Genomic DNA, 10,548 nt, shown 5'->3' with positions numbered 1-10,548 from the left:
GTTTAATTGTTGAACCGCAAATCTAATTAACAATCTTATTCAATTCTAAATTCCTTGCAAGATGGTTCAACCGAACAATAAAACAAACAAACGATGAAACGACTTGTTTAGTGCTGCTGCCGCCACCACTACTATAAACTCGAATGAAAATAGCTGAGCTAAACAATCTTTCTCTATATTATGTTGTTGTTTTCGAATTTAGCGAACATTGACCCTTTTTTTATTTGATTATCGACACTGATAATCATGAGCATGGGCATCGATGATCGCAAGTTCCTTTTTGCGGCTTTCAATCTTGTTCCTTCGCTTAAAGTAGTAACACTCATATGTAAAGTCGCAAACCTTCGCAAATAAAATGCAACTGCAGTTAGTTGCACCAGTAACGGTGCTTTTATCCTTTTGCCTTGTGTCGGGAACCGAACGGCATGGTCAAGATCCGTTCAACGATGAATTCTTGCGCAAAGTGCTTGCACGTGCACGCAGCTGGAAACCAGATACAAACTTCCAATCAAACGTCCATTTTCATACTTTCCGATCGCTGAAAGGCATCGGAGAAAGCAGAACCGGATTCAAGGTACCGATCAGACGGTACGAATATGTGTACGACATCGATATTCCCGAATCGTTCGATGCGCGAAACCAATGGCCGAACTGTGATTCGCTGCATGAAATCCGCAACCAAGGTACGTGCGGATCTTGTTGGGCCGTCGCTGCTGCCAGTGTTATGTCCGACCGTGTCTGCATCCATTCGAATGGAACCAATAACGTAGCGCTGGCCGCCGAAGATCTTATGGGTTGCTGTGCTGACTGTGGCAATGGGTGCAATGGCGGCTTCCTGGATGGAACCAGCTTTCAGTACTGGGTAGACGCAGGACTGGTGAGCGGTGGGGCGTACAATTCTACCGACGGCTGCAAACCCTATCCGTTCAAACCGTGCGAATATCCTTTCAATGAGTGCCACGTGGAAGTTTCACCCAAATGTACGCACCACTGTCGAGACGGAGCTGATCGGCACTATTCGAAGGATAAGCTTTTTGGCAAGGTTGCCTACAGTGTGCCACGCGACGAGCGTGCCATTCGGTACGAAATTATGACCAACGGACCAGTGGAGGCCGGCTTCGACGTGTACGAAGACGTGCTGCTGTACAAGTCCGGTGTCTACCGTCACGTGTACGGCGAGAAGATCGGCAAGCATGCGGTCCGGATCATTGGATGGGGCAGGGAGGGAGGACTTCCGTACTGGCTGATAGCGAACTCGTACGGCGAAGATTGGGGAGACCATGGATATTTCAAGTTCGTGCGAGGGTCCAATCACTTGGGCATCGAGTCGAAGGTCATAACTGGTTTGCCGCAGGTATGATAAAACACCAAACATGAAATATGTAACTGTAATCCCGTAAATACTTCGACCCAGACAGACACTTTCTGTGCATGTAATAAAATTTCTTTCACTGAGAACTACTCTATTGTTGGGTATTTTTTTAACCGAAAGCAGAACCGGCGCGCTTTATTTATTGTTCAAAAAGAAGAAACTCTTTGTTATTGGTAAATCAGCCTCTCGTGTTTGGATACCTTCTTGTTTCCCGTTCGCCTTTTCCCGGAATGTATGTAATTGCTAGAGCATGATATGGGTTGAGAGCAATCGACGGATATTGCAGTGCCGGCTTTACACCTTAGGCAAACCAGCCGAAATGGAGCTTTCAATGCCGAGATGATCTTCCCCACGAAGGATCTTGAAGAAACCATTATCGCCCCAGTCGCTGTTCCACGAGTTAGCAATCAGCCAGTACTTGGTACCATTTTCAACGCCCCATCCTAGAATACGAATGGCATGACCGCCGAGCATTTTACCGGTCACGTGCTGATAGACACCCTCTTTGTAGTGCAGCAAATCTTCGTAAACGGTGAACGCGCCTTCTACCGGTCCGTTGGTCATGATTTCCTTCTGGATCTGTGCTTCGTGGCGCGCGATCGAGTACGAGGTAGCTCCGAAGCGCTTATCCTTCTGGTAGGCTACGCTGTAGCTCTCCTGGCACTTCTTGACACACTTTGGCGTCTTTCCACCTTCGCCCTCGCAGGATGGTCGCGTTCCATTGACGTGATGTTCGCACGGAGCAATCGCGTAAGGCTGGCAGCCCATATTTGATCCGAAAGGTCCACCACTGACCAATCCCTTCCGCACCCAGTAGCTCCAGGCAGCGCCGGGGAATCCTCCGTTACAACCGAAGCCGCATGTGTGGCAGCACGAGACAAGGTCTTCGGCCGAAAAACGGAAATGAATCTTGCCTTGCGAAGCGATGCAAACACGATCCGACATAGCCTCGACCGCCCCGAATGCCCAGCAGGAGCCGCACGAGCCTTGATCGCGGATTTCGCGGATCGTCGGACAGTTGGGCCACTGTTCGCGGGAATCAAAGTTTTCCGGCAGGTCTTCCGCGTCGTCCAGCTCATGGACGAACTCTGGCTCACGGAATTTGTCCGCATCCGGGTGGACTCCCATTAGGCCACGGATGTACGAGAGGGAGGTATCCGGGTGGAAGTTCCGACCAGCTCGCCATGTAGAAGCCCTTGCGTTGATTTCTTCGATGAACTTGGAAGAAAGTGGATACTTCTTACCGATGCCGGCAGCACTCGTGCCGACAGCGACAATCGCTACGAGCACCAAATGAAACAACATTATCTACAAGAAAACACAGGAACGATTGTAATTATGTTGTTCTAGGATGAGAAGAAAGTTTAGCAATGGCGTCCAGGGTGAACGGAACTTAACAGGAAGATTAAAAATGGATCCACAACCAGTAAATCTGAGTGAAGTTAAGCAACTGCTTGTACACTGCATAAAGCTATGTTTGTATACGATGAATCAGCAAACATCAACAAAGCCTTCGAGAACGAAATTAACGACCGAAGCAGACACAGAAAAGCGATAAGAACGTAATTGTTGGAACTGGTTAGTATCATCATCCGATCGGAAAACAGCTTCGCACAGGCAAATGCTATCAGCTGTTGAAGAAAAACAATTGAGCTGACTTCCGAACGTTTCTACATTCCTTTGTGTGGCAGGCATAACCTACTTACTGTTGCTACGCAATTCGTTACGTTGTCTTTGTACATTGCCTGTACATTCAGAAGCGCCCAAAGCGAATCGAATTGGGGAACAATTACTTAAATGCAATCCAAACAGTGCTGAACTTGCGTTAGAATATGCAGAACTAATAATTAGCCCTTAGCAACTCAATTTAAACCCACATTTGGAACCAAAAGAAAATACGAAACCGTACATTTACTTTGCTTTGGGCTCTTTTCGTAGCATTAATATCGTTTAATACATCTTAATGCTAAAGTTAGGATTGTTCATGAAATTGTGCGTTGAATATGTAAATTGTTGATTTCAACACTTACCTATTGCGTTTTTGCGTACTTCGACTTTGTTATTAGATTAGCGCTGAACTATTGACTGGAATTGAATTGTTCGTTGTGAAACGTTTTGACAAATCAGCAGAACAAAATGACGTTTGGGATGAGCAAATAGACATACCCAATGACCAATCGAGCGTCTGCTCGTCGTTGCGTCCTAAAAGCCGCTTTTTAGAAAATGTTATACGACGATTTCGATTGTACAGTTGATCGGTACATGACCGAACAGTATACATAAACCAAATCTTGTTGTATTTTGCTATCTTTGTTCGCATTACAACGAACCGTTCATCTGGAATCTTCCCGTTCTGTTGCAAATAATGTGTTCCATTCTTTGTTCGGCATTCCGGGATTGAGGAATTGATTCGTGTGCTTCGTATTTTTATGAAATCGTGCATATATTACGTTACCACAAACTCGATAGATACTCATTATAGACGTCACAATCATTTCAAAAACTGTTATTGGAAATAAAGCGAATCGGAATTAAACCATTAAAGGTTACACCGCATTGGAATGGGACAAGATGGTGTTTATTTTTGGGTACAACGTATTATGTTGATTTTTTAACAATTGTACTTTGAATTATATAGCCTTCAGTCGTTAGAAGAAGTAGTTTCGGAAATAACGTTAAGCATTACACTAAATTTGCACCTTCCATTCCATGCAACCTACTTGCCTATACTGGACTAGGATGCTTAGCTTAGGATAAGTTTTGAATTCTCCCCTGTTTGTTTTCTGCTCTTGTCATCTTATTCTCATTGATCTTTACCCCCCATCCGCCTTATCGATAAATGCCCAGCCGGTTTGACTATTTCGTTAACACTACAACTAAACCTAGAAGCCGGTCAGTTGTTGGGCGTTGCTTAGGTGAACCCGAGATGCGTATCAGTTTACTATCAGTAGTATCGCAACGTGCAACAGGACCGGGTTTCTGTCTATTTTCACACACCATTCTTCTCTCACAATCTCAGTATTTACGACGACGAAGCGGTTAGTTCCGTTGCGTCACCTGGTGCAGATGATTTGGTTGTGGATTTTTTCAATGCTCTAGCCCGGATATTTTGCATAGTATTTATGGTAAGTTTTTCCATCAAGCGTGGCGAAACGAAACTTATCATGTTGATAGCTAGCTCTAGCAAAGCATGTGGAAAGTAGCCTGTAGTTTGACGCGTATGACCCAGCGTATTAATCGCGCTAGCTACGAACACTTTCGGCGAGCAGGCCATCCATGTGCTCTTCCGAATCTTCGACATGTTGGTAGCTACTGGACCCGGCAGAACAGATTGCACCACAATATTGTGTTTCGCATACTCTGAGGCGAGATCTTCGGAAAACTTATCCATGTACGCTTTCGAGGCAGAATATACGGTCAGCAATGGTGCCGGAATGACGGCAGAGAGCGATGAAATGTTAATCACAACACCAGCATGCCGTTTCACCATGCCGGGCATAACCAGCTGACACATGCGCGTCACTGAAAGAATGTTGCAGCTGAGAAGATTTTTAATGAGTTTTTCATTGTCCGGCAATTCCAACAGGTATTCCGGGTTCGCGTAACTCATGCCGACGTTATTCACCAGTACACCGATTTCCATATTCTCAATTTGTCGTTCGATTTGCGCGTACATTTCCGCCCCACTTGTGAAGTCTGCAGCAATAACCATCGTGCGTACCTTGAATTCCGTTTCTATGGAGAAAAGTAACACGGGAATTTCGTGGTATAATTGAGGAAATTGTACAGTGGTGTAAATTTTTGACGATAGTATATTTACCAATTTCTTTAGCGACATCCTGAAGCTTGGAAAGCGTTCGACTAACCAAAATGATGTTAAGACCCTTTCGTGCAAGCTGCAAAAGAGAAATATGAAATGTTGTTTGAATAACAAAATTAAAAGATTGCTACTAACTCCGCGGTTAAAACAGTTGAAAATTTGCGATCCTTCAATCGATCATGATCATTTTGAATGCTATCCCTACTTAAGAATAGCTTTCTCCATGAAGATCTCAACAATAAAACTAACAAAAGAAATGAACAAAGTTTTCGAAACGTGCGGTTGAAAGGTGCACGTACAGGTGCAGGTATAGTAACGATCGCGTAAAGTGAAACTGTTTGCTCTTCCCATACCCGTGCATTCGACTACGATGTCCCAAGGGCCTAAAGTTTTGCTTAGTATATGCATCACCTGGAGATTGAAAGCAAAACAACCCACTCTAGTGCTGGTACTCAATCGATTTAACAGTGCCTTTGAAATTGCTTCCGACTGACCCTTAATGCGATGGAAGCCACAAAAGAAATGAAACTCTACCAGCACAAGAAAACTCATTAATGCAACTCATTGTTGACCGGGCAAAGTTGTGAAGTAAAAAAGGTGAATTTCTCTCCACCATCAAACCGTATAGCTTGAGTTGCAAAAGAAACAGAGTGCGAGTAGAGTGTGTACACGCTGGCGGAACTAACGTTAGAAACCCTTACGCTCGATCCATCCTACGACTATCTAGGGTTTGACAACGTAATGTTAACTGCATGTTTTTTTGTTGGATATAAAACCAGGAAATTATTAACATATCCGCAACGCTCCAAGGCAAAGGATTACTTTTAAGTTATTTTTATATTTCTAGTCTTCTAAATGAAGTTCTATCGTTTATAGAAACTTTAATCATTAATTACAAAACACTGCATCTTCTCTCTATTCTTGGTCTAACGACCTATTGGGTCAAACGTGCCATAACTAGGCGAATAGTCATTTCTGTGAACAGACACCATATAAACCTCTTCAAAGCACGAAACGATCATCAGAAATCGACACTTTCCAGCGTTAGAGTCCCTATCATTGCAAAATCGTTCGATACTAACAGCTGTTGCGTGTAAATGATTGTATGATCAATCTTCGCCAGCGATCATGTTTGTGCGCACTTGACTTTTACTAGTCAACCTTCGTAGGTACAACTGCATTTCATTCCGCGTTCCTCATCTTGTACCGGGGCGGGAGGGTAAATGTAGTGTATTCTGTCACGCTACTTACCGCTTGAGCGTACGCCTTTCCTATACCATCGGTTGCACCGGTGATGACTGCAGAGAGGGAATGATAAAATATTATTAGTACTACATAAAGCAATAATATGTTGCAAGGTATTGCTTCTAATATATAACAATCATGTCTTCGTTGTTTTATTGTTTTAAGTGAAATGTTTTTGATGAAAAAAAAACGCAATGAAAGGAAAGAAATCTTTTTAAAGGAATATAAACAACAAAATAGGTAATATAACGCTCAATGAACATATTAACCTGTGCCTTTAAATACACTACAAAAAGCCCACCATGTTTTCTCCATACCCTTCGCTGGCAATTAATCAACGGACCGATCATGAGATCGTGTACACATGATCAGTTTCGTTTTGAAGGGTACAATTTCGCACCCACAATTTGAGGTCATCGAGCGTACTTGCACACACCTAATGATTATTGAAATACACCGATCATAAGATCACCGGCACTAGCAAGTACGGGAATAGCCAGGTCAGTTCTACCAGCAGAATAGATTAGCAGTGTTTGACCTTCTCGCAAAGCACCATTAGTGTGACCTGTTGTTTATTGTTTTTTCACCCACAAAGGCGAATGATCTTATGTGGATCATCGATTCATATAGATCCCAGAGCGGTAAGCTCCTGAAGGTGGTCCGTCGATTCAATGTCAACGAGTTCTGCCCAGCTGCCCAGGGTCAGCAGTATCTTTATGCAAGGGTGAGAGAGTGTTATCGATGCCTACAGTTGCAAAAGATTGACTGTCGATATGATGAACTAGGTAGTGTGCATGGCGATAGGCATTGATCTGCCAAGCGCCAGTTTAACTCTGATGGAAGACGAAACGATCACTTGCACACGTTACAAGTTTCACACAAAACTAGCGTTGTACAACCACTTTAACATATGTTTTTTTTAACTTCCACGTCCTGTTCTGTAATGTTTGAAGTAGTTTTTATGAGCTTGTTTCATTTCACGCTTTGGTGGACAAATATTCTAAAAAGAGCTTTTTTTACACGGCATGAACGTCAGAGATTTCGTTTATCACTCTCCGTTCCCTACTAAGAAGAACATCAACTTGAAGTGTGTGGTTTTGTTGATTTTTCAAATCATCAAACGAAGGTGCTGTTCTTCCCTGATGGCAAAGAGGATGATGATGGTGTTAGCAAGGCGATGGTAATGGGGAGAAAAATAATAATAAATTGACGCAATTACTAGTGTACCATTATTGTCAGGTTTTCTATGTTTTTTGCTTTTTGAAACACATTTGTTTCTGTGTCTTGTTTTGCTACTCTTCGAACTACGAACTAACTTCGGCTATACCGTAGTTGGGATGCAAATGACATAGTACGCCATGATTAGCACTTTTCGAAAGAAGGTGGTAATGATAGCAAACGTGAGCAGCATCAGTCAAATTTCGAAAAGTGGTTTTTTGTGGTAGTCCTACTACCTAAAAATAGAAGATTTTTTAGAAGATTATTAGGAAGAATATTCGCCAAGAACTTTGCGAACGATCGAAACTAATGAACAAAACACTCAGACGTTGTACAATGTCGGGAACGTCAAATGCCTGGCCAGTTTTCATGCCAGCAAAAGAAGAAAAAAAAAACGTCATCGCCAAGTCACTTCCAAATATTGAAGAAAACCGGTTTTGTTGGTGGGAATTTTCGGCTAAAAGGTAACTTTCTTTTTTCAAAAAAAAAAAAAAAACAACAACAAAAATCCACTCAGACCTCTCTCATTTTCAGACTCGTGGAAGTTGGATGGCCGAATACCAAAAGCAACAGATATCGATCAACATCAACAAAAAAACACTGCTCGTTGGTAGAAATAGTAGTGCAGTGGATGGAAGCATGATTTTTTTTTAATAACCGGTTGTTTATTTTATTTCGAATTTAATCAGTTTCGCTTTCCTGACTCGCAGCGGAATATGCACCGGAAACTTTAACGGAGAAAATACCCAAAAACCGTCGTATCCCTTGATGAGCTACAACGGTGTTACGTGATCTTTTCGGCACAACTCTCACAACCGAAACTCTATAAATTGTACGAACAAAAACCTTCATCTTTGTTCGCAGATGGTAACATAAAAAGCATTTCACTTTTTATAACAAGCAAAGCTCTTCTTATCTGCTGTTTCGGCCTATGCTATTTCAATATTTTCTGAACGTAGTAACCTTTTATCAGTCCTTGCGGTTTAAACCATGTTTAGTGCGAGTTTCAAACTGGTTATTGCATAAATTTAGCTTAATTACTCCATTGTACCACATTAAAAGAATCGGTGAAAAAAGGATAATCCTGCGCAGTGATGCTGTCACGCGAAACCCTAATCATACACAGGATGGTAATTATAACGTGGTTCAAAACTATCGTAACTGCTGTAAAATTTCGTTTGCGGATAAAAGACATGTTATTATTTCACGATTTGGCTTTGCAGTATTGTGACTACAAAGACAACCAAACTGAATAACTTCAAAGCCATTTAGAAATAGTTTCGCAACTGAACATCAACCGATCTTATTCGCTTCTTTGAAATGCTATGGATGAACGTCCTCGTTCAGACTGGTTTAGCTCCATCCGCAGTTCTGGTATCGATTTGCGAATATATTCCATTTTGCACTATAGCTACGTTGTCGAGGTCGGAAAGAACTGAAATATGCTATCACAAAATTATTCACGAAGCAGGCAGTTGGATTTTAGCATTGTGTCACATCCGATTATCTCGGGGTGCACGGATCAGGAAGCGAACACAGATTGGAGCGATAGGGACAAACCAGTTTCACCACTAATTCCTTCCAATTATCGGACTAGTTCTAAGGACATACAACGTCTCACAGCACAAAACGCACAACACAATCTACGGTAGAAGAAAGGCATAATGCATGGGAATACTCACGGGCCCATTCGCCGGTCTTTTTCAGGTTGATACGGCAGCCGAATACCTTTGGCCCGATAAGGTTTTGATAAATCCAGGGAAAAACCTTACGCAATATAAACAGCGACACCAGCACGGCACTGGTGCTGCCAAGAACACTCGAAGTGGTGACCATTTTCGGTGGCGGATGTACGCTCGTCCGAAATGGGACAGAGGGTTAAATTGTAAGTTCAGCAAATAAAGTAAACTTCTTTGCTGCACCAATGACACCGGATGTCAAATGAACTGTATAGCAACGTGCCCGGCTAAATCGCGCAAGCGGTACTGGGAAGCACGGGAATATTCCACGTTCCGTCGAGAACACAACACACACTAAAGCACGGTGCCGGACGCGCACAGGATCGACCCTATACGAAACACCGTCTATCGTGAGGTGCGAACGACGAATAATCTTTCCTGGTCGTAGTAGGCACTGGAATCGACGAGTTGCGTACGCGGAGACGTCTGGAGGCAGACTGGGCGGTTTGCGGCGTTGTTCGAATCACACCGCTTGCCTGTCGCTTTGGTAGGCGAGGTGTGCAAATAACGTTCGTATTTTATTGATAAGCGCCTCGTCAGCAACGAACTGTAGCGTTGGTGGGCAGCGATTAGCAGTTTTTGTTGCCAATTTTGACGGAAATATGCTTCCAAGAGGTACGGCGGGCCAATCGATCCAGTTTCCAGCGTTGGACTAAACTTTCTTTGGGTTTTGGGTGGCTGTGTCACCTCCGTTTTGTTTCGGTGCCTTTGTTTTCGTTCGCTTTCACCCGTTTTGCTCGTGTTCCGCTGTTCAAGCACAGCATAAAAACAAAAGCGAGAAAGGCAAAATATGATTAATGCTGGTGTTCGTTCGCTCGACGTAATAATTGTAATTTCACGGTAAAAGTTTACTCTCGCTGAACAAAACAAGAACGGAAGGAAAGTGAAAGCTGAAACCCAAGTAGCATAATGGAATCAGAACGATATGTGTGTAATCTGTCAAATGCCATTTTGCTATCATTCTGAACGGTAAACATCGGGCAAAATGCATTCGTTCGTTAACTATTTTTCAAATTAATTACTTCGTGTTATTTTTGTCATGCTCCCTAATGGTCTGACTAATTCATTAAAATTATAAACACATTGAAATGGAGGGCTTTTTGATAATAGTTCTTACTGAAAACTTGAGATGCAACCACTATTTCCATAATCAA

General features: G+C 42.8%; 3 protein-coding genes across 3 annotated transcripts; 1 reads left to right on the top strand and 2 right to left on the bottom strand.

The window, feature by feature from the left end:
• Positions 1-258: 258 nt before the first annotated feature.
• LOC125763883 (cathepsin B-like) lies at positions 259-1,458 on the top strand. The gene has a single exon (XM_049427540.1). The coding sequence runs from the start codon at positions 356-358 to the stop codon at positions 1,358-1,360; it is 1,005 nt and encodes a 334-aa protein (XP_049283497.1). The 5' UTR covers positions 259-355; the 3' UTR covers positions 1,361-1,458.
• A 16-nt stretch (positions 1,459-1,474) lies between these two features.
• Positions 1,475-3,523, bottom strand: LOC125763882 (cathepsin B). The gene is made up of 2 exons (XM_049427539.1): positions 3,403-3,523; positions 1,475-2,680 (listed from the first exon to the last, which is right to left on the bottom strand). Exon 2 carries the CDS (start codon positions 2,675-2,677, stop codon positions 1,667-1,669), a length of 1,011 nt encoding a protein of 336 aa, XP_049283496.1. The 5' UTR covers positions 2,678-2,680; positions 3,403-3,523; the 3' UTR covers positions 1,475-1,666.
• A 405-nt stretch (positions 3,524-3,928) lies between these two features.
• On the bottom strand, positions 3,929-10,287 carry LOC125763884 (very-long-chain 3-oxoacyl-CoA reductase). The gene is made up of 4 exons (XM_049427541.1): positions 9,338-10,287; positions 6,444-6,490; positions 5,193-5,268; positions 3,929-5,107 (listed from the first exon to the last, which is right to left on the bottom strand). The coding sequence occupies exons 1-4, from the start codon at positions 9,489-9,491 to the stop codon at positions 4,395-4,397; spliced, it is 990 nt and encodes a 329-aa protein (XP_049283498.1). The 5' UTR covers positions 9,492-10,287; the 3' UTR covers positions 3,929-4,394.
• Positions 10,288-10,548: the final 261 nt, after the last annotated feature.

The sequence above is a fragment of the Anopheles funestus genome, chromosome 2RL (assembly GCF_943734845.2).
Source record: "Anopheles funestus chromosome 2RL, idAnoFuneDA-416_04, whole genome shotgun sequence".
NCBI lineage: Eukaryota > Metazoa > Arthropoda > Insecta > Diptera > Culicidae > Anopheles > Anopheles funestus.
Note: the sequence above shows the minus strand (reverse complement) of the source record. Positions and strands in the feature narration are given on the sequence as shown.

What these genes read in the sequence shown, in the direction of transcription:
- LOC125763883 (XM_049427540.1), top strand. Translation starts at nt 356, where the DNA reads ATGCAACTGCAGTTAGTTGCACCAGTAACGGTGCTTTTATCCTTTTGC.
- LOC125763882 (XM_049427539.1), bottom strand. Translation starts at nt 2,677, where the DNA reads ATGTTGTTTCATTTGGTGCTCGTAGCGATTGTCGCTGTCGGCACGAGT.
- LOC125763884 (XM_049427541.1), bottom strand. Translation starts at nt 9,491, where the DNA reads ATGGTCACCACTTCGAGTGTTCTTGGCAGCACCAGTGCCGTGCTGGTG. An exon ending in AAAGACCGGCGAATGGGCCC is followed by an intron (nt 6,491 to 9,337) that starts GTGAGTATTCCC and finishes CCCTCTCTGCAG; the next exon opens with TCATCACCGGTGCAACCGAT. An exon ending in GGATGTCGCTAAAGAAATTG is followed by an intron (nt 5,108 to 5,192) that starts GTAAATATACTA and finishes TTTTCTCCATAG; the next exon opens with AAACGGAATTCAAGGTACGC.